Genomic DNA, 24,492 nt, shown 5'->3' on the forward strand with positions numbered 1-24,492 from the left:
GTTTTCCTTCTTCCCCTGAAGGGGGAGGCGGGCCTCTTAGACGATTACGGCGTCTCTCAGGCTGGGAGATTTATTACGGTGAATGAGTTGTTCGGAGAAGGGACGGGTTGGGCGGCCGTGGCCTGTTCTACGAACTGTCCCGGCATTCGCTTTAGTGCAGGAGAATGGAAAACCACGGAAACCATTCTCAGGACAGCCTGACTGTTTGGGCCAGCCTGTCCCGTCTCCCGAAAGCCAGGCGTAGAGCCCCAGTAGAGCCGTAGTCACCTCTCCTCTGCTCGGTTGGCCGGTCAGAGTACAGAGCTGTTGGACCACGGACAAGCCATGGCCACTTAAGGGACGAAACCCAAGGGCTGATACCCACTCTGCATCTACCGACCGAATGCCCCTTGAACCCTCACCAATATATATTGAACCCTTTGGTCCAAAAGTCATGGGTTCAATATACATATTATATAATTTGAACGTGTAACACAATTTTGTGGGAAAACCGCAATACTAAAGCCTATGTGTTATGCATAAAAAGAAAGGTCTCCACCTCAGTATTACTAGAAAAATGTTATTTCTTTCCTCAGTTCCTTTATTTGCATAAATTAGTCATTCATTCGAATAACATTATGCTTAGGTCACGGCCGACTGGATTTCCAGCTGCGCTCCTAGCTCATCAAGTTTGCCGTGAGTACGTCATTGCATTTAACTATGTTCGTGATAGAGGGCTCTATGGCAGTTGTCTATGTAGATCTTTCTATGTTAGTTTGATATATGGATCTGTGAAATCTAGTTATCACCATAATGTAAGTTCTTGCTCCATGACGCTTCTAACAAGCGATGTATGAGAAAATTATAATATTAAAATTCATTACAGGTGTTTCCAAGAATCAGGTAATTTGCCTACCTAGGATTGGTTTGGTTTGAACTGACAGTAACAAGCCTTTTAAATTCAAAGGGAGGCAGTTCCCGTTATGTCTTGCTTTCGCAATGACCATTGTCAAAGCATAGGGTCGAAGTTTTGACAAAATAGGGATTTACCTTTCTCGGTGCGTTTCCAGCCATAGTCAGTTATGCTTGTTATTTAGTAGAGTTAAATCTGCGAGGGATGTCAAAATTAAAATAATAACTACACCATATCAGATTCAATACCGCGAAAAAGAAAAACATACTTCACAATTAAATACCATACAATAATTAGGAAATGAATAGGGCAGTCGAATGCAATTATTTACAGTGAACTGTAGCCTACTTTATGAAAGTTATCCGTGAATGTTAAACGCATGCACAAGATGATTATGATAGGGCAATGTAAAGGTTCAAAAATTCCATATATTTCGTCACGACACGGAGTGTAAGTTTAAAGGCAAATAAATATCCGTCCAGAATTCTGTCACGTATCTCACGCTTCCTTTATTATCAGTTTTTTCTTGTTTCACAGCTATTGCTGCGACAGGCCAATAGTTTCCTTTATAATTTCACCAAACGTCGTGATACAGCTGTGTTGTCAGTTGTATTGGCGCTGTAATCTGACAATTCCTCCTCCTCAAAACTTTGCGGCTGACAGGGCATGGCCGTCTTTCATGTATGCCGTCATATTAGCTTTACAGGAGTATAGCGGTCTGTAGCTGTAAGAACACATCGTGAAAAATTTTGACACTAATGGCTGCAGCCGGTCAACTAATATGATTTAGTTTATTTCTCGGGATTTCTTGCTTGGGTGTATTTCTACGGATTTATTGCTATTGGCCTTTCCCTCCATCACAAGCTGTCCACACTTCCCATTATTCTGTCGATGTAATTGAAATAAGACCTACGTAATCTTGGCTTATCCGCTCAAAAGGTATAATCTGTATACCTAGATTTTCCAAGGCGAATATACTGGCGCGGTGCTCATTCCAAGGAATGAGGAGAATGTGTCTGTAAAACCACATCTCACAGCTCTTCTTTCTTCCCTTTTTTACCTTTTTGATAGTTCAGGAGTCAACTGCATTAATGGCAATGCGAATAGGAGGGAGTGATTCAGTGGCAGTTTTCTTTTCCTTGTTTTGTAAATATTCGTCCTTTCATATCCTGTTCAGCTTTGTAATGGGTACCCTCACTATGGTCAATTTTCCTTTTTCTGACAATTATTCGCATACAATTCATGATATTTTCAATGGACTCATGAAGATTTCATTCAGATGCTGTACTAATTAGACTAACTAGTCAATATTAATAATTTATCCTCCACGCTTCTCTTTCAAAATGACCTTCGAAAGCATTTTGTTATTTTGTAATGAAAATGTACAGGACCTAATCATTTTTGACCACTGCATATACGTTGTGTCGATATAATTCAATCCCGATTTTTTCTCTGTATTTCAGGATGAAGCTGGGGCTCTTCCAACTGGACCGCGCCAACTTGAAGCGTGATGGTCTCACGCTCTTCGGGAAACTCATTCGCACGAAAAATATTGATGGCATGCAAGGAGAGGCCCCTCCCGGGCCGGGATCGGGGCCACAGCCTCCCCAGGACGGCAAAAAGCAGAAACTTAAGGTAAAATTCAACTTCCCCTCCTATTATTCCCACAAAACTTAGATTATAGTAATTTGGTTATAAAATTCGAGTCAGTGTAAATGTACTAACGTGACTTTCTGTAATCAGATCATGAAAATCTCTTCTTCAAACATCCCACAGCTGTTAATTCCCTAACCGAAATGTAAATGTGTATGAACGGGAATGAATTTAAAAAGTCGACGTTAACTTAAATATTTCATTATTAAATTAATTACTGCGCTTTTGGGGTTTATCTTTCATAAATATTTACTTATTTATTGAGAAAAGGACTTTCCAGACATTCTGAATTGCCACAAGGACAAGATCTGACTACAAAATATTAACAAAATTAAATTTTAATAATTAATAACACAACACACGATCTGCATTATTATACATTTGGAAAAATTAAAGAACAATACATTGGTTATTAGGGCATTAAAGGGAACTACCCTGAATACAGACGTGATTTTAAAATTTATAAGGATCCTCGTGAAGTGGTGATTACCAAAAGATGGATCCTCGACTTACAGTGTTAATTACGAGATCCACCAGTCACGTTCATAATTGCTTGGTTCACCAAGTGAAAAATGTATTTTACGGAGTTCTCTTCCAGCAAAAAGAAAAATAAGCAAATACATCTCTGTACAGCTATGAAGGATCTCCGAGGGGTGGAAGGTAAAGGCTTCCACTATACGCAACCTCGGTACTTAGTGCGGTATAGTGGTTAACTTTACGCCCGACCGCCTTTGCCCCAGGAATAAACCTGGTACACATGTCTGCTGTAGGCTGAGTGACCCTCAGGGCCATGTGCACCCCCGGAAGTGGAAATTTCGTATCTTAAATTTTTCGACCTCCTGACGGAGAATCGCACCCACTTCCTTTCAGGAGAACCAAGCGCGCCTTTACAGCCTCGTCCAGAAAATGTCATAAAAAGGTATTTCAAATGTTGCTCAAGGTAGCATTCAACAGCTGACACCTCTTAACAAGGTGGACAGAGGTAGCAGCTGTAACAGTTGCTTATAGAAAGACATCTTTTTCAGTCACAAAACTGATTTCTTTTTCCTTCAATGAAATATTGTTTCCTCTTCAATCAGGGAAATAAAAAATAACTTCCACAACCGCAAAATACATGTTTGTAAATTTCCATGTACTTCATTTTTACGTCCCATTTTCTCTTATTATGTTTCTTGCTAATCTTGCATAGCTTTCATAAAGATTCTGGAGACGAGCTGCTCGACTAAGTGGTATTTTCGGAGCTGTCAGTGGAGAGATGGCATCAACCGAAATTTTTATGTGAATAAACTTGAATGGAATTTTACAAACAGGAAGCATGAAGGTAAACTGGAATTCCAGAGGACAAGAGGGGGTCAAACATTTGTTCATATTAAGAGGAATATATTAGGGATTGGAATAATAAAGGGAGCTTTTTGATAAATTTTCAAGCTCATCTAAGAAAAACTTGTAAACAGTTGATAGGAAATCTGCCATCAGGGTGACAGCCTTAAATGTATATCAGTGAATATATTACATGATTCTTCCTTGCTGGTGTACATTAACAACGTGATCTAGGTTCATTTCCTTGAAGTAAGTAATAGTTCAGTTTTAGAGAATAATTACTGGGTGTAAATGTTATAACAATTCAAATGTTACAATTAAGAAAAGACGTATTTCTTGAGAAAATATTTCCGAGACTGTATAGAATACTGTTGGTATAATTCTGTTAAAAGAAAAAAAGCAAATGTTCATTTAATTGCGGTGTTTATAGTGAAAATCAATCTTTGCTGCCGTACAAGGAATTAATGTGCAAATTTTATAAAGGTAATCACTAGGGTTCCTCAAGATATAAAAACATTTAATAAATGTATGTCGGCAACCTTTACATAAAGAACAAAAAACAACAACATGTTTGAAGCGGGAAAGAAGTCAACGGTAATTTAATAGACCGTGGAAACACCACATCTAAGACACGAAACGTTGACGGGGAGTACTTCCTCAAATCTGCGAGACAGTTTGATAAGATAACCTGCTTCGACCCGCCGTTCTGACATCATTATGTTAAAGATGTTTCAAGATGCCCCTCGGGGCTTCGACTAGCCTTGGAGAGAGGGAGGGTAGACTACATAAGGCGAAGGAGAGTGACCATCTTCACAGTGAGGAGACTGATTACCTAGGGTCGAGGAAGGATTGCATTACTCACCTTGATGAAGTGTACTATAATCCACGTGGGCAACCGGTAATTGAGGTACAACATCCAACAACACGGTTCAACATGAAAAAATAAGTAAATAGTAATTGAAGAGCTTATTTAAATCGAAAGCTGGTTGTCATTTTTTACTTCCATAAAATATATTTATAGGTTCTTTCATAGTATATCGTCGGTTTAAGACTCCATACATCTTATAACCCATGTTAATAGATATCTGAAAACTATGTTTGTTTGCAAAGTTATGTAACTTAAACGTACATTATTTCCCACGTGTCATATCAATTTTGACCAGTTAGCTGGCTCAGAGTATAACATTAATAAGTTGGCATTATTAAGTTGATACTGTACATGTTCTTGGCAATGACTGGCATCTCTACACGGAGAAACTTTAATTTGGAGAACAAATCTAAAGTAGATTTTGATAATTCAGAGTTGAAATCTCTTTGGATATGTGCAAACGAAGTATTCTTCAAATCTACACTTTCACAGATGCCAGGGTAAAAAAAAACAGGTCGTGTCCCAAACTTCGATGAGAAAAGTTAGGCCTCGCAGTGAAACAGGAGAAGAAAATGTCGCAAAAATATATCTAAACAAACTCAGCATTACGGAGGACCATTTTATCAACATGTGTTTGCTCTAGCTGATAATATCGATAATAATTGTGACAGTGTTCGCGATGATTGAAGACGATGTTATTTACTCCATATTTCGAACATTACTGTATTTTAAAATGTATCTTGCTTATGTAAGTGCCATAATAACTGGTGAATTTTCTTTATTATTAATATTTTAAATGTGGGTAAACCATGTTGTGTTTCAATGTTCATAAATGTCACTCAAAACATACGGCACCATGTCCACTGATAAAGATTTTCGAAACACTGTGTCAGGATGTGTATTGTAGTAATGAGAGAAGGTAAAATATATTCATAATCATATCTAAATTTAATTATAAGAAAATAAATAAATCATGATTTCGTGGATTTACGTAACTTTGGAAATAAGCTCTTCATTTGTGTTTAAGTAGGATTTGTAGTTGATGAGCAACAAATATTTGAATTTGTTTATGTTTAAGGTCACTAATATTGGACCACCCTCTCAAGAGAACTGATCATGTAATTTTATGGAAAAGTTTAACAACAACTAAAATATTTTCATAATAACAAAAATCGTTACTAATTCAAAGCAATGTTGACCGTTTTTCCAAATTAGGTGAACTGTTCAGCTTATGGATCAAGTGACCAATCCGGTATATTCAGTATCATATTTATGTGAAAATTGACAAATGTTATCTTTATTTTTGATGGATTTTGTTAAGCTGTGTCTGAAATATTTTAGAAAAAACAATTTTCTCTCTGGAACTTCAACCAGCATTTCGCGGTAAAATTACCGATTTCATATTGACACTTCCCTATTATCGCACCTAAGTGCACTTGTTTATACGTAAATTCATCTCAACTGTGCACTGAAATATGTTTATACCTTCTGTGCTATACTTAGTTCCCTGTACAGTTAATGAACACCTATGAATTATGTTATGTTAAGCTCTTTTATAATCATTACATATTTAACTTTGTAATTATTCGTTAAATGTTCAAAATTAATACAGCCCGAGCTCCAGAGTTCCTTGCAGCTACTCTGCTTGCGATTTTATAGATACCATTTCAAGCTCTTCTTATGTTATATGTTTTTCTTGGTCATTCTTATCAGCAGAGATGTTCACCTCCAATAAATCGAAACTGTTAAAGATATCGGAAACACATTTTCAATGTTAGTAATTTTAACAAAGGGCTTATAATCGAACTTGCATTACTTTCCCATTATTTAGATAACGGTACTAAGTTCCTTTCGAACAGAACCAAACAATGGTATACTAGGATTACAGGTATGAACATTGTAAATTCCGGAGTGTGATTATTTTTTAAATGTTACAAGTACTTGCCGGGAAATGGAATGTTATCAAACATGCTTCATTCTTCATCTGTGAATCACTCAATAAACGGCCAAAGCACGGGCTCTGTATGAATCTTGAGCTTGCTGACACACAGAAATCCTTTACCTCCTGCAGAAAACTGGGAGGGTTTCTTTTTCGCTCAAATGCATACTAATATTTTAAACGTACAAACTTTGTGAGTTCCTTTATGTATGGAGGATATTTCAATAATTACTGCACCGATTTTAGTCATTCTTTGACCGTTAGCAAGCTTATCCTTATAATGTTATTGTATGCTTCATTTAACTTTCCTGAATGTTGGTGAGACAAATCTGATTGTGTTTTAGAAAACATCCAGACAAGTCTCCATATACAAAAACATCAAAATGTTCAAAAGAGATTCATACGTTTTTTTAATTATAAGAAGCATATTCAGTCAGAATATAGGTTGAGAATTTCATATAGTCACTTATTAAAAGAATTTAGCCACAATTCTTTAAACGCTCACCGATAGTTATATCAACAACTGTTTCTACACAAAATTATGAATGGCGTTACAGATAGTGGTGATCTACTAGCCGGAATACATTTTAACGTAAGCAAATCAAACTTGCGTAGCCGGACGTACTTTTACAATCCCTTATCCAGAATATTAATTCAAAAAAAATCCGCCATTAGTAAGGATGTGAAGTACGTTTAATGACTTATTGAAAAATCACGACATAGATCTCGCAATGTCCCTAAAAGACTTCAAAAATGTCTATAGATTTCCTTTAGTGAATATACTTAAACTATATTCACAAATAGCATCTCAAAAAAAAGAACAATTCAATACACTATCCCCTTGTCAATAATACAAACGGAATTCAGTTGTCTATAAACTTCGGGATAATATTTTTACACTGTTAATCATGCACCTGACCTGTTCGCATATGTGTGTGCCTGCACATAAATAGTTATCTCTTCCTACTTGTGTAATCAGGAGCCAGTTATTGCATCACTATCAAGTCCTTATCTGTTAAAGCTATTGTTGTTTTTGTCATTTTTTACATTTGTCTTTATAATTGTTCAATATCCGTTGTTAATTTTTCGTGATCATTTTCAGTTTTGCGTTATATATCATAATATATTTCGTAATGTCTGTTGTAATTGGAGTACAACTCCCTCACAGACTTGTGTCATAAATACAAAATTTAAAAAATCCTTCATCAAGAGTCATACTTAAAATAGCGTGGTACCATAGTGAATGAGCATTGTGCTTCCAAGAACGAAATCTTATCCAGGTCCTGGCAAGTAAAATGTTTGTTTAACAGTATGAGGGCCGTGTTCACCAGCAGACGTCTGTACCTTCAGGTCCGTGTACGGGTGTTTCCTGTCCTTCTGTATGGGTTTGAACGCTGGACGCTGAGCCCTTTGTTTGAGAGACAAAGTGAAGCTTTCAAAATGTACTTGTAGAGAAGAATCTCTAGGATGCCACTATAACATTAATGAACTTGGAAAACAAGTACGAAAAGTTCATAGGGAGGTATATGGTATCACTCATGTAAATGCATATGGATTAAAAGAAGAACTAGAGACCTGTAACAGCAACAGATATGTTTACTGATGCCGTAAGTAGGAGACTCTTGAAATTCTATGGTTACATTTGTAGAATGGGCAATAATAGATTTACTAAAATAACTATCAACTATAATCAATTGAAAGAAGGTCAAGATCAACTGGTTAGAAGAAATTAAGGAGAAGTTACAAGAAATTAACCCTACAGACAATACCATAAAACATTGTAAACTCTTTGGAATTCTCGTTTCAAATCACACATTCGTGGGAAAGCTAAAACGACCACTGGAAAACATTGGAGAGAAGAACGGAGAAACGGCCTTAGGTACTGTGTGTGAAATTTTTAATTTGACACCATCTGGTTGCTTGCTCCCCAATTTCGACGTTCCGTTTTACTATAGACCTACTAGATGGCAGAGTAAACGGAATCTCTCTTGAGCGTCTATGGCTGAGTTTTAATAAATTTTGTAGAGTCGACACCAAATGTGTCAGCAGAGATCGTTTACATGTCGACCTCTTATGACATGGAGTGTTGAATTGACTTCGATCTGCACTTCAAAAATCCGACCACCTTTACCGGGTTTGTATCCGCTATCTTCTGGTCCCGAGGCAGACACTCTACCACTGATTGCTTAGTTGTATTTCCTCTTAAAACAATAATCACCATCACCACTACAGACACAGCTAATAATGGTGAGGTTAATAACGATGTCCCTTAGAAGCCATCGCATATCTATGTTTCCTTTATCTGTTGTCGGCTGTGATAGGAACAGGTATGCTACATGTGCGAGAGAGATTATGAGAGGGAGAGAGATATGACGTGTGTTTCTGAAAACTGCCAGCACAAGTTGTCCATTCTGATAGCTGTCAGTTACAGAGAACAGACTTATACAGTTGACTGCCTGGTGTGAGCATACAAAATATAGAAAATAAATTCGGCTCGTGGAAGTTTAACTACCAATTAAATATAAATATATAAACAGAATTAAATTGGTCACAGTTGAAGATAATTCGATCTATGGTCATATCCAGTCATTCAGTAAACCAATTCCGATTATAGACCTAACCTTTACCGCGCCTGAAACGTTATTTTGGTGATAATTAAACTGATAAAGCGAGAGGTAAAATACAACAGAAATATCTAATCTACATGTTATGTAAAAAAATACTTTACCATGTATGCAACTAAGTTGAATGCCACTTGTGTACATGTGTTCCGATAGTAATATTTGAAATATACTGAATATTAGTGAAATGTGTTCAATGCATATAGTCTGGGCATTATCGTAATAGGAAAACTTCTTTCGAATTCTTGAAGATGATGTTCAGGTTGGGAGAATGCAAAGGATTGGAAGCCTTCAGAATCAGAGTCTACCAGAAAATGTTACAAGTTTCATAAAAGCTAAGCCATGTCATCTCCCTACAGGACATGAAAGCCCTTGGAGGAGTTGAAGCTAAAAGCTTCCAGAGTTCGTAACCTTGGCAATTGATGGCGAGAAGTGGTTAGCTCTATGTCCGGCCACCTTTACCCCCAGGAATTAACCTGTTACCCATTTTTTGGGTAGGCTGATTGACTCTCAGGGCCATATGCACCTCCGAAAGTGGAAATCTCGTTTCTTAAATTTTTCCGCTTCTGCACGCGGTATCGAACCTACGTCCTTCCGGGTGAACCGGGCACGCCTTTACCGACTGGGTCAGTAGCTTATTTGCAAATCTCGTGGATAGAAAAAATGAAAAATTCTGCATTGACGGATAAACTATAAAATTCGATTAAAGTACTGTTTGCCTCATTAGAAGGAAACTCAAATAGCTTATGACGCGTGTGCAGAACACGTAGTACAGAACCATACAGGCAGTGATTCACGGTATGACAGAAAGTTGACGTAGAATTTCCCGAATAAGGACTTCCTGGAAGATGACCCTCAGGGAAAGATATGGCACGAGTACCACAATATTTCAATGTTTCGCCCAGCAAACTTATAGAGCAAAGATTTCCATGATGTTTGTCAACATCCAGTGAATGCCAAACAAGAATAATAAGAAATATATTCATACTTATGACACGTCAATGGCCGATAGAATCATTAAAACAGTGTAACAAACTAAATGAACATCGCCAATATACGAAGACAACAAATGCTGCAAACGCAAGATAAATCAGACAAAGTCACAAAGCAAGGTAAATCTGTGATCGATAAGAAGCGGCATTGTAATCATATGACCAAATCTGAGGCTTCTGTCAGCACGAGGATGAGAACGTCACTAAGGATATCAATGACGATGGTGGTGGTGGTGTTTATGATGAGTCTCTGATGAGTCTTGACGATACATTTTTAATTGTTTCACTTCTGTGATCTTATTTATATGGATCTTGACGGTGGTGAGCATCACACATGACGTATGTTTTAAAAAGGCTCTTCGCCATAGTGAGCTACCCGCAAAAGTATTTCGTGGCAGACAGTCGAACGAATGAAGGAATATCAGTCACCGGAGCAGTATGAATGCTACTCAGCAGTTCTATTTTGAAACTTATTGTACTTTTACCTCAGCAGTGATTCAGCTTGAAGATTTTCGTGTCGACTTGTTGAGAGTAAGAATTCATAAACATTTCCAACCTGGTCGAACACAATTTATAATATAAAAGAAGTGAGCATGGCAACGTTATTAAGGACACAATGGCGTGCTTCGATTTGTATTAGTAGTCTCCTGTACTTAATGCTTTTTAAATTAAGGCTGTGTAATCTTATTAACTTGCCTTTTATTTTACAGTACAATGACAAGCTCGTAAGTAATAAAGAAATTTGCTTAGATTAATTTGTACATACTTCCGAAGGGATTTCAGAAAACAAGACAAGTCTATACGTTTGGACGATGTATGTAACTTTACAATTAAAAAATGCTCAGGTTATTATTTTTACCTTAAATTTTGTTTGACCGGCTAAAAACATTATGTTTTACATTTTCCTGTGAAATGCACGTAAAAGAAAATATATGCAAAGACTCCCTTATAAACTAAGACCGTCGAAGCGGCGTTTTTACTCTCCGATACGTAAGCTGCAGTATGGGAAGCGCGTGCATAGTTGTTGACTTGCAAGCAGCGTGCACGTGTTCGACCTGGCAAGCATCAGTTGCCAGTCTGAATCTCAGTGGTTAACATGATGAGACATTTATCATTGAAAAAACGTATTTTCGTATGTAAAAGTTCTGGTTTCAACTTAATAGTCTTGTGAACAGTCATAACTCTCTTAATGGTTTTTATAAAATCCCTCATTATGATTAGTGTTTGGTGTGCTGTTAGTGCAAGACCAGTATTGAGCCTATATTTTCGAGACGACAGTAAATGTACAGAGTTATCAAGATTACATTTCGACGCCATTCTTCCAACAGTTAATGGAGGAAGGAAAATCGCGTGGCTGGTTTCAACAAGATTCTGCCCTTACTCCTACAGTAGAACATTTCTTTCTTAGAATCTCAGAAGTGTTTGCAGACAGAGTGATCAGTGATGGTTTGTTTTCCCTTCGTTCTCCCGATATAACAGTGTGTGATTTTTACTTGTTGAGTAAAGTGAAGGAAAAAGTTTATCGAACAAATCTTCACACATTCGAGGAAGTGAATGAAAACATTACATCGGCAGAACCCACTCGCGTCGTCCAGAATGTGATTGCCAGATTCAATGCCTGTATAACCCAGGAAGAATGACACACCCGGCATCTTTTATAAGGTAAGGTTCCTTATAAGATTTTATACACGCTTAAAGCACGGCGGCCGCGCGCGACCTAAGTTCGGCTGAGGCACCTGCCGTAGCCCAGAGTGTAAACACCTTGTTTTCGGCCTTAGTTTATATGAGATACACTATATAAAAAATTCTCCGCTATACGGGAAAACATAGAATCATGGATTTGATTTTGGGTTTAGAAGACAAGAGAGCGGGTACAGATTCTTTACTTGTTTCTCTCTTAGTGGTCTCTTACTGCATGCGTTACGAGGTGTATGGATAATGCATCCTTTCGTTCCACTTACAGGGAGAAATACAGAGTCCTGATGAATTGAACGAAATATGTAGCATCATAACCTACGCGCTGATTTAGTACACAATTTGATGTCCATAAATATTCACAAGATACCCATTATAACAAAAATCTTCTGCCTTCAGAGGCGTTACTGTGTGAAAGGGGCTTGCTGTGATCTAGACGAAAACCCATTCAAAGACAGTGGAGACTTACTGTATATAGAGTGAATTTATTTATTTATTTATTTATTTATTTATTTATTTATTTATTTATTTATTTATTTAGTTATTTATTCACGAAGCACAAGACACAGCTACACTGAGCAAATTTCACTTGCACTGTCAACAGACTAATTAACAAATGTAAACTTTCATGATAAAATATAACAAACATAACAGAAGATACCAAGATCGTATACACAGCCAATTAATAACGAGTGTCCGAATCGAAAACCATGAGAATGTCCATGTTCATAACCAAGTCGTCGTGGGTCAAAATGGTGGTATAACCTCTTCACAAACAACTTATCCTTAGAAGACTGTTAACACACCTCCCGAATATACTTTTACTGGATGCTATATCAAGCTCTTGTCTCCTATTAATATTGTTAAAGAGAGTTGGGAGGCGGATTAGGAAAGTTAGTTGAAGTATTGAGTGCTGAGTGTGGGGAATGTGCAGAAGTTATTTGGTTCTGGTGGGGCGGGAATGAACACGGAAAGAGAAGAGTGAGACAAGATGTTTTGAGCAGTAATGCCCATTTAAAATTTCGTGGAGGAAACTCAGGTCAGCTACCTGTCGCCTGATATGCAGCGGTGACACATTTATTGTCCTTAATACCTTCTGCGTAGACAGCAAAGAAGGATGCTGCTCTGTCTAACTGGTTAATATTGGAGGGGGAGGCTATTGTCCAAATCGGAGAGCAGTAGTTTAAGAGAGGTCGAATGATCGTAAGGATGAAGGAAAAGTTCTGGCACACGCTAATAACGTGAGGAAGATGATGACGAAGACTTGGTATAGACAGATGAAGCACACTGATTGGCTTGTCACCACGGTGTCGGTTTTCCGTCCACTTCCCACGACTCAACTTGACACAAACAGCCATAATATTGACATCGATTGTTTTCTATACGTATGTTACTTCTGTCTCAAACCCATTGTACACAGACATTGATTGAAGATGTGTAAATTTTGTTTCAACAATGCATTTCACGTGGTAAGTATTTTATGTCAAATCTTGCAGCAATGGACACGACACAGCCCCATTCAGATGCATTCAACATCGAAAGTTCTTGGCGACGTAAGGATGAGAAATGTTTTGGCCGTGGTTTTAAGATGAAAAACTACAGAAAATTGCCTCAGGGCTATCAACCCACCATCTTCCAAATGCAAGCTCTGAGTCACGCAGCCCGAACCTGTCATTAGATAAGGTGCCGTTGCCCATATTAAGCTAAGTTTCATTGATGAAATATGAACAGGTGGAGCTGATGATTATTGCTTAACTCCGTTAACATTTGACGAGGCAATACTTCACGGAATACTGGAGGTAAAGCGATAATAATTTACACGCATGATTGGCATGACACCAAAATAAAACGCACTAAATGACCCACAGGTGATGCTGGACGGCAAGAGGTTAGGTACACATGGGCATACGTGCTTGACATGACATGGGGTTGAAACGAACAACGAGTGCACAAACAGGCCAACAGATGGCACTGGACAGCAACATGTCAGTGATGCCGCATTAGACCCGTGTACGGTATACAATTAGCTGCCATGAGAGAGTGAGTCGAATGCGCCTGTAATCGCGGCATGTCATGCTTGGCCTCCTCGGTCTCCCGACCTCAATTCGTGTAATTATTGGTAGTGCGGTTACCTGAAGTCGCAAGTCTATCGCGATCGTCCGACCTCATGAGGGGAGTTTTTCAGAATACATCCGGATATCCTGTACAGTGGTGTTCGCAACATTGTCCCTCGACTAAAGTTGTTGTTGGTGAATTACGGACGACATGTTGAGCATGTGTTATAAAGAAAATCGTCTTTGCTAAACCTCGATTGTTATATTAATTATTTCTTTTCTATCGTATGAATATCCATCTGTTGATCATTTGGTGTACTTTTTGGTGTCATTAAACCCCATGTCATACGAATCATGTGTGCCAGTTATTACCTCTGTATTCCAATATTCCGTGTGAAGTATTGCCTCGTCAAATGTTAAGAACGTTTTCGGTCATCATGTATAACTGGGACAGCATCCTGTCCTAACATTAATGAGTGGAAAGAATGGAAAAATTCTGACCTTCTGCAGAAAATTGGTCTCGGCGAAAGAAAGGGAAGAGGCGTCAATAAAAATTAAAAGACTCCCTAGGCCTCGAAAACGCCTGTTGAGGTCGGAAGGGACAGGAAGGATGTCGATGAAGATTCTGGCACAAGAAAGTGGAAGTAAGGCTTGTATACAATAGGGGTATCGTTGATTGCCAATCCAGAGTACCCTTCTTACCACAGGATGTGGGTGCATCCTCAAGATTAGAAACCTTGTCAAGTTTCAAGTACAATCGTGAGACATGACGAGGAGCACTACAACGACACCTAAGCAATGCATTTCTTATAGGAATGTGAAGCATGGCTGTTCTTGTCTACTGAGTTCCTCATAGTTAGACCCCGAAATTTTAGGCAGCAATAGGTTAGATTGCAAATTACTTTGGTTATTAGGAAGAGTCGTCTAGGCCGTGCTTTCGTTATGTAGCGGGAGTAACAAATTATAGGGTTTCTGATGGGCCGTACCCCTGGCTGTACCCCTAAAATATATGTAAAACTTGTAACATTATCATTGTGCAGGATATACTATACTTGCTACCCGATTCAGTAAGTTTGCATTCTAACCTATTACAGCCTAAGAGTCCTGACTCTACTTTATGATTCATCACTGATGCCTGGTACGTATGCAATCCATCAACCACAGATGGTCGGCACGATGCTCGTGAACTGAAATAGTCCTGAACTTGCGAGACTAAAATACTCCGCAATGTAATTTCGCTATAAAAGCATGTGGGGCAAGAGCTCGTAAGGGAGTTAAATCCAATAGGAAGATTTACAATTGTTAGAATACCACAAAGTGTGTGTGTGAGAGAGAGAAAAGGAGACAAGAAACCGCATTTACCGTGCATCCCTTTCCATTCTCAACAGTCGATGTTTTATGATGTTCTTTTAAACTTTACACAAGGTAAAGTAATTGTGATATAATATCGAAACCACTGAGAGGTCTCTTCTAATACTAGAAACACAAACGCATCGTTTGTTCTACAAGAAAAATAAGCAGAAACTGATCACAGAGAGGAATATCAAGCCGTTGAAATATTCAGCGATCATCTGGTGCCTGCCATTCATGACATAGCTCTCAACATGTCTTTCATTTTATAATTGAGAGTGAAGCCATATATGAAGATATGGAACATGAATTACGACTAAGAGTACTATTACTATTTCACTACAAAGTACTGCGAAGAGATATGTAAAAGCAAGGGGAAGAAAGAAACTACGAGCAACAACATTAGCGTTATATAGGCCTAATCAACAATATATGATAACATTAAAATATCACTGATTTTGTTGGTAAGCAACTTACACTTCGTTAGAGCAATTTCGATCGCTTTTGATAGGCTGTCTTCAGCAACGACTTTGAACCATTGTTTCCTTGCGTCCGTTGCCAACATTACGATTGGATAAATATTAATGTGGATTTAATGTAATTTATTTACTTCAATATCAGTCCGGCTCCATGGCTAAATGTTTTGCGTGCTGGCCTTTGGTCACAGTGGTCCCGGATTCGATTCCCGGCAGGGTCGAAAATTTTAACCATAATTGGTTAATTTAGCTGGCACGGGTGCTGGAAGTATGTGTCATCTTCATCATCATTACGAAACGCAAGTCCCCTACGGGAGTCAATTCAAAAGACCGGCACCTGACGATCCGAACATGTCCTCGGGCACTCCCGGCACTAAAAGCCATACGCCAATTCATTTTTCATTTTTTTACTTCAATATCTACATTGTTACTATTTATTTATTTATTTATTTATTTATTTATTTATTTATTTATTTATTTATTTATTATTTATTTCAGGCATTGCGTTGCAAGGAAAATATGTCACACGTGTACCTCGAGAAGAGCTGAAGAACAGTCACTGTGAAATGAACATCCAAGGAGTCGAATTAAACGAAACCAGACAGTCTCTGAAATATTCTGCATTAATTACATTGCTATGAGCTCGTATGCTATAGCGCGTGCGATATGAATTATTTCCATGTTCATAAAAAATGCCAGTGGTTTGGGATATGTAATATGAATATTTTTCATATAGTCTATAGTCTTAGGATTAAATCCTGGAAAATTAATTACATGAACGATCTTCTTCTTGTTTAGCGTTCGACCAAAATTATGATATTTTTGGCTCTCTGTCGCCACTTGATACGATCGTGTACCTGGTCAGGATGCAGGCCTACAACCTTAAGATCTTTGTGCAGGGTTTGAAACCAGCGCTGCCTTCGTTTCTCATCCACTTGTTTCTAGTCTTAACCACTGTTGGTGTTTCTGCTCGAAATACATGCTTGTACACCAACATCGAGGGCTTTCTCTCAGTTTTGAGTGATTGGTACCACACCATTTGGTCTACAAAGTTCATCGCTTGTGAAGTGTCCGGTCAGATGTCTACTTTTTGTTTCCATTTCGGCAAGTGGTTGTTCTGATTTCTTGATGAAGGTAAATTTGAGGGCTAAAGAAGAGTATATTTCTACTTTAACATAGATCACATATAATGTGCATTATATAGCCATATCACAAAGAAGTGTTTCAATAACTGTAATACTGTCAGAAGGCACCGGACATTATTTATACCCCGGGATTTATTTACTGAGATAATCTTCTTATTCTTCATTACTTCTCCATTACTGAATGTTCGCTACGATCACAGGAAGTCTGTACTATGTTCGGCTGTCCTCATCAGTCTATGTATCCGCCCCGTACCGAAGCACTGAATATACATATCATTTGACGAAGTTGTGACGTGTCTCCAAACTGAGGCTTCTATCACAAAGTAGATTCCTCATTTTCAGAAAGCTAGTACGAGCCATTTTTATTCGTACACGGATAACTAAATCCGGAGCCAAGTCGAGCAAAAACAGTTAAAATTTCTCTATCGGGGTTCGTATCTCTTTAGCCATCAAAATAAATAGCAAAACCGTTATGATTCATCGCTAATTATTTATCATCATTACGTAATGGATATCAACACCGAAACTGTATAATCTTTCGTATATTGTTTTTAAGATCAATACTTCAGTTTCTCCGTATCATATGGAAGCAATGACACAACATACAATGGCAGTCGGTAGGTACTGTGCTCCAACAAAATGGACCTCAAAGATGGCTTACTGGACACCACAGAACTCTAACTACTACTAAATTGTTTTCTTTCGTCCCCTGAAGAGGAAGGTGGGCCTCTTAGATGGTGACGTCGTCCCTCAGGACGGAAGATTTGTGGTGCTGAAGGAGATGTACGGGGAAGTTTAGGTGGTTGGTGGCCGTGGCCTATACTGGGAATTGTCCAGACATTTACCTTAGTGCAGGAGATTGGAAAACCACAGAAAATCATTCTCAGGACAGCCGACGGTAGCAATAAGCCCTCTTGGTCTCCCCAAATCAGAGGTGCAGATCCGTGGTAGAACCGTGGCTACTCGTCTTCAGCTCGGTTGGATGATCGGAGTGCAGAGCTGTCGGACCACGGACCAGCCGTGAAAACTTGTAGGCTGATGACTACTCTTCGGCCGTCGACGCGAAGGAGTATAAAATGAAAGTTTCAATAGTGCAAGAGAGATTGCTGGATGACATCAACCAGGTAGTTAGAATGATTCGATAGAAGAAAGGAAGGTTATAAATAAATAAATAAATAAATAAATAAATAAATAAATAAATAAATAAATATATGGAAGAGGCACATCCAGTTACTGATGGCGGAAAATGAGCCACTCGCTGATCCATGAATATAATGGAATACCATTTTCTGTATCAATCTGTACCATTATAATCATATGAGTAGTACTACATTGTTTTGTTTAAAATTCAAATTATTGAATGATTTGTTTATTTTAAAAGTAACTTTAGTTCGTATGATATTAAGAAGGCATATCTCTTTTTAGTAGAAGTAGGTACAGAACACACAACATCGTTGAGTACGAATGCTGGGTGTGACGCAATTCCTTAAAGAGGTATTTAGGCCTCTTTCCGGGTGTAATACACTTCCACCTTTTACAGTTTGATTTGGAAGGAAAGGCTTCATAATGGGAGCCTATATAACAAACATAATCTCCAATTTTCATGTTACTAGGTTTGGTTGTTTGGATGGTGCTTCGTAAGGTCAGTTAGCAAATCGTATTTTGAATAGTGCGCCTTGCCTTGGACAACAACCCCAAAAATACGTCGTTGCGCCTGCCATAAACGCTATGTGATAATATTGTGGGACAAATACTGGCCCGCAGCACATAGACCTTTCAAGACAGAGAATTCTTTGAAACTACTCAGAAAATATTGAATTTTAGATGACAGAACCTCACGGTGCAAAGTTCTGAGTGGAAATATTTCATATACGCAGGCACAATGACGATTTTTCTGATTCTGTTCGGCTCCTTGACGAATAGTTAATGTAGTCACCTTCAGTTGGAAGGGGCCCGTGTTCGATTACCACGTAGGTCCGAGAGTGAGACTGGGTGTTAGTATTCTCCCCATCATCCCTGAAACTCACACACCGCACACAATACTATCCTCCAATACAATAACACAAAGTTCCAATACACGGTAGATGACACCCACACTCGTTGGAGGGTCTGACTTACAAGGGTCGCACCAGGCTAGGATAACCACACGCAATTATTATTATTATTATTATTATTATTATTATTATTATTATTATTATTATTATTATTATTATTATTATTATTATTATTATTATTATTATTATTATTATTATTATTATCACCATATGATGCTTAAACGGAGGAGGAAAATAAAGTGTGTATGATTTAGCCGAACCAAACATTTAGTTGGACGATATGTCCTTTAAATGCCGGGCTGCGTGGCTCAGACGGTTGAGGCGCTGGTCTTCTGACCCCAATTTGGCAGTTTCCATCCTGGCTCTGTCCGGTCGTATTTAAAGGTAGCCAAATACATCAGCCTCGTGTCATCAATTTAATGGCACGTAAAATAACTTCTGCGGGACAAAATTCCGGTACAACGGCGTCTCCGAAAACCGTTAAAAGTAGTTAGTGGAACGTAAAAGAATAATATTATTGTCATGTTCTTAAAACAGTGTATTTATTTTTATATGTTAAATGTCTTGTGGCCAGCCCCGCGGTGTAGGGGTAGCGTGCCTGCCTCTTTCCCGGAGGCCCTGGGTTTGATTCAGTGCCAGGTCGGAGATTTTTACCTGGATCTTAGGGCTGGTTCGAGGTCCACTCTGCCTTCGTGATTACAATTTGGCTATCTGACGGTGTGGAGAAAGCCAAGAACAACAGCCGAGAGGATTCGTCGTGCTGACCACACGACACCTCATAATCAGGAGGCCTCCAGTCTGAGCAGCGGTCGCTTGGTAGGCCAAGTCCCTTCGGGGCTGTTGCGCCTTGGGGTTTATTTTTAAATGTCTTGTATTATATGGCCGCAATCATGCTGTGGAGCCTGCTATTCTGTATGCATTCATCCGTATTGAAATATTATGCCAGTTGCATACACTATTTTACTTATAATTAAATCTGTAACTAATTGATTTTAACCTAGTATATGATGCAACTTTAAAATAACTCTCCTATATTATACTACATAGTTGCTATCATATGTCTTTTCCGCTGCTAGATTATGACAGTTAATTTCCTCCATTGCTTATTGAAGTCCAATATACTTGGCGGGTTGCTATTGCAACTGGTAAGAAATTCCAGATGCGGCTTCTGTAGACAAAAAATGTCTAGCTGTGGGCAGTTGATCGGTGAATGGGGATATTTAGCACAGTGTCCAGTAAGGGTGTCGTTTGTGGACTGGGTGAAGTTGTCAGGTCATGAAACTGTGAGGTAAGGTTTTTAAGGTCAATAGGCGATGCAGTATCGTGACAGAGTGAAGATTCCATTGCTCCTTCAAATATAGGCTAGTGGAAAACAACATGAACAGAGTATACGGACGTTAGAGGGTTGGTCATAGTGACAAATAATTTGGAAAATGTAATTCGATATCTCGCGCTGTGGTCGTTTTATCAACCACTGAACGTACCCAATCAGATCGTTAGGGGGTGAATTTAAATGGGTATTGATAAACCTGCACGTGACTAAAAACCGGCTTGAGAAACATGCCGAGAAATTAAATCAAACACAAACACGCCCTGGGTTTCAGCCGGTGTCACGGTAGCGTATTTGCTATTCTACGATCCTGTCACTTCGGAGATCCATGTTTAAATCCCTTCCCCTGCCGAAATTTGTTGATGCTCTCAAGCACAAGTGCACAAATAATTTTCACTCCTTCCAAGCGCATTGTCCTGGTGCTTCAGACTCTGAGATGGGGAGAAAACTGGGGAGGATGACCAGTACCTCACCTACGCGGCCTCACCTGCTATACTGAACAGGGGCCTTGCGGGTGGATGGGAAGATTGGAAGGGAGAGACAAGCAAGAGGGAAGGAAGTGGCCGTGGCCTTAGGTACCATCCGGGCATTTACCTGGAGGAGAAGTGAGAAAACCACTTCCAGGTTGGCTGAGGTGGGAATCGAACCCACCTCTACTCAATTGACCTCCAGAGGCTGCGTAGACCCCGTTCCAGTCCTCGTACCACTTTTCAAATTTCGTGGCAGAGCCGCGAATCGAACCCGGGCCGTCGGGGGTGGCAGCTAATCACACTAATCACTACTCCACAGACGCGGCAAGTAATTTCTATCTTAAACTAAAGTAACTTGTTCATAAGAGTACCATAATTCGACCTGTTTGGGTTCACGAAAGTCACTTTATGATAATCATCTACAAGAAAAATGTTCATGAAATACCATATTGGTTCATTTGAAAGATACGAGAATTTAGGTTGGTGATATTAATAGTGTCCGCCTCTATGGTGTAGTGGTTAGTGTGATTAGCTGCCGACCCGGCAGGCCGGGATTCTATTCCCGGCTTTGGCCCGAAATTTGCAACATGGTAGGAGGACTGGAATGGGGTCCACTCAGCCTCGGAAGGTCAGCTGAGTAGAGGGGTTTCGATTTCCACCTCATCTATCCTCGAAGTGCTTTTCAATGGTATCCCACCTATCCTCCAGGTAATTGCCGGGATAGTACCTAACTTAAACCCACGGCCGCTTCATTCCCACTTCCTTCTCTATCCCTTTCAATCCTTCCATCCACCAACAAGGTCCATGTTCAGCATAGCAGGGGAGACCACCTGGGCGAGGAACTGGTCCTCCTCCCCGTATGTATCCCCGACTAAAAATCTCATGCTCCAGGACACTGCCTTGAGGCGCTAGGGGTGTCCGATTTAAAAACCAACCCTGGACGGTGAACAGATTAAGAAAGAAAGAGAAAAACTTTAATAGTGATGATGACATAACATTTCTGTATCGAAGTCTTTGGCTCGAGGAGATTTATAACTCTTCTTTATTTGTTTTCCTATGATAAAATATGCCTGCACTTAATGAACATTTACTCTGAAAAGCGAACATAATATTTTGTTATCGGTTTTACGTCATCCTCTTAAGTACAGGTCTTCGTCGACAGTTGAAAATGGAAGGCCGTAGCCTTAATTAACTTCCTATTGTTTTAAGAGTAATCCCTATGCTCGTAAACTAACATTTATCAAATGATAACATTTGAAATTCAATTATTCCTGAATATCAGTTTAATTAGTGACTCTTCAAAAACTCAATTTAATTTCTTCGTCTCTGTTGTATGATACAATAAATACCCCATAATTTAAGCTTGAAATAATGTCGTCTCCATTCATTTTCCACGAAGACAAATTCAATTTAAATGTAATTCATTTGTCTTTTGAAGTTCAATTTGTCTTCCTCAGTCAAGTATGGATCACGTCTTAGTAAAATAAAGCGAACGAATTGGCCTTGAGGATAGGGTCACGTAGCTGTGAGCTTGCATTCCAGTGATAGTGGGTTCGAACCACACCACTGACAGCCTTAATGTTCATTTTACGTGGTTTCACACCAGAGAAATGCTGGGGCTGTACCATCATGAAGGTGACGGCGACTACCTTTGCAATTCTAGCCCTTTCCCATGCTTGTGTAAGAGAAAATCTTCGATGTACTTTTGTGGCACTAAAAAACTAGAAAAATCTATACTAATATTATAAAGAGGAAAAATTTGTTTGTTTGTAACGAATAGACTCAAAAACTACTGAACCGATTTTAAAAATTACTTCACCTATAGAAAGCCACATTGCCAGTGAGTAACATGGGCTGTATTTTATTTTCAAAACAATTTGACATGGGGGGTACGGGATGGGGGAGAGATATAAAAATAACAGGCTAATATAGGGAAAACATCGAATTTGTCGCATAAGGACGAGACAAAGCTCCATTTAATCCTCCTGACTCAAAGAACGAAACTAGGTAAGCCCTTCGGGCCCGAAAACCATGTTTTAAGGCCCTAAAACCAACCGTTACGGAGATATAGTAATAAATAAATAAAAAGCTGGTACATCAAAAGGCTGAAAGATTCGTGCTTAACGATTTCAATCCTACAACTAGTGCGAAAAGTATGATACAGAAACTTGAGTGGGAGACGCCGGGGGCTAGAAGGTTAAATGAACACTGTTATGTGCATAACCACGATGTTAATGACCTAAAATATATAAAAAGAAATCTATAAACTTTCGGCAAATATCCAGCAAAATTATCGGAGAATTTTAAAAAATGACAAATTGCAAATGAAATTTTACAATCAATATTTTAATCGATTTGGTATAGCCCATATTTATGTTACAGGTATTATAATAAGCTTTTGTACTTTGGCCACGTCAAGAAAAGAAGGTTCAGTTCTTGTTCGCAGAGAACTGTGTTCTGCGTCTTCAGAAGAAAATAAAGACTGTTGACGAGGAAGACTTCTCCAATTGGAGGTGTCTATCCTGGAATGTGGACATTTCCAAGAAGTAAATGGTGAACATTCTTTATTCCCCAGATTGACAAAGCGTTGTGAAGCTTTTCAAGCCTCCGTATTCATCCTCAACTTTGCGACAATATCGAATGCCACACGTGTAAATATTTTCAAAATCCTCAAACATGTAAGAAAATGATAGAAAAGGCATAAAATAGTCTAATAAAAATCTATAAAATGACCAAATAATGACGTATAATTCTAAAAGTCCTAAAATACGAAATGGTAAAAAAGGACCTACAATGTGGAAACTATGATCAGGATTTATGAACAGGTTAGCAAAGTCTGTTGACAATCAGTTAAAAGAATTCATCAAAATCCTAGCCCTGGTTGTGTGCCATGTATAATACCTACCCGAATAAGCCACCTTGGGGAGAGTTGAACAGTCGAATGGAAAAGCTCTGATACATGAGTAAGACAGATCAATAGCTTAAAGTAAAAGGTACATCGCAGGAAACTAAATGTGCTAAATATTCGTTTGTAAATTTCGGAATTGAAACGCATTGCCTGCAGCTGCCTTCGAGCCTTTTCCCAAAAATGTAAGATGCTTCAAGAATAGACTCCAGCATTCTATAAATGGTGTGAAAATTTCTATGTGAAGGTGTCATATTTTAATGTAACGCTCAATCCTATATACATCGTATTATTAAGACATCTGAATTATTTAAGGAATGTGTGAATTTGTATATGAACGTGTTATATTTACAATGTTAATCCTCAACTACTATTGTCGTGTCAACCATGACCAGATCGACATTCATGGGGTTTTATTTTTGTGCAGTTTATTTCTAGGTTGTTGTGGCCGCAGGTATTCCTCTTTGATTATTTCCATTATCAGTTACTAACAGAATTCGGTTTCTGCAAGTTGTGATTTGAGCTGGAGAAGTACATCGGGTCAGGACTGACATAATGTTGAAAACGTACACGATCTTAGTGATGGTGAAAGTGTGTTTATTGAACATAATAGTGAGAGTAAACAAGAAATACAGGATGAAGATGCTGATGAGTTACTTCCAGGACCCAGTCATTCTCACCAGAATGAAGATCTTCCAGGACAACGAACTCCTCATGTATGCCCCGAA

At 38.7% G+C, this 24,492-nt stretch overlaps 1 protein-coding gene across 1 annotated transcript in view; it reads left to right on the forward strand.

Annotated features, from left to right (window-relative positions):
- The first annotated feature begins 2,356 nt into the window (after positions 1–2,356).
- LOC136875987 (solute carrier family 7 member 14) overlaps positions 2,357–24,492 on the forward strand; it is a 446,413-nt gene continuing 424,277 nt past the window's right edge. Inside the window, exon 1 of the mRNA XM_067149601.2 lies at positions 2,357–2,527. Coding sequence (XP_067005702.2) covers positions 2,357–2,527 — 171 coding nt within the window. The remainder of the gene's footprint in view (positions 2,528–24,492) is intronic.

This window comes from Anabrus simplex, chromosome 6, assembly GCF_040414725.1.
Source record: "Anabrus simplex isolate iqAnaSimp1 chromosome 6, ASM4041472v1, whole genome shotgun sequence".
Lineage (NCBI taxonomy): Eukaryota > Metazoa > Arthropoda > Insecta > Orthoptera > Tettigoniidae > Anabrus > Anabrus simplex.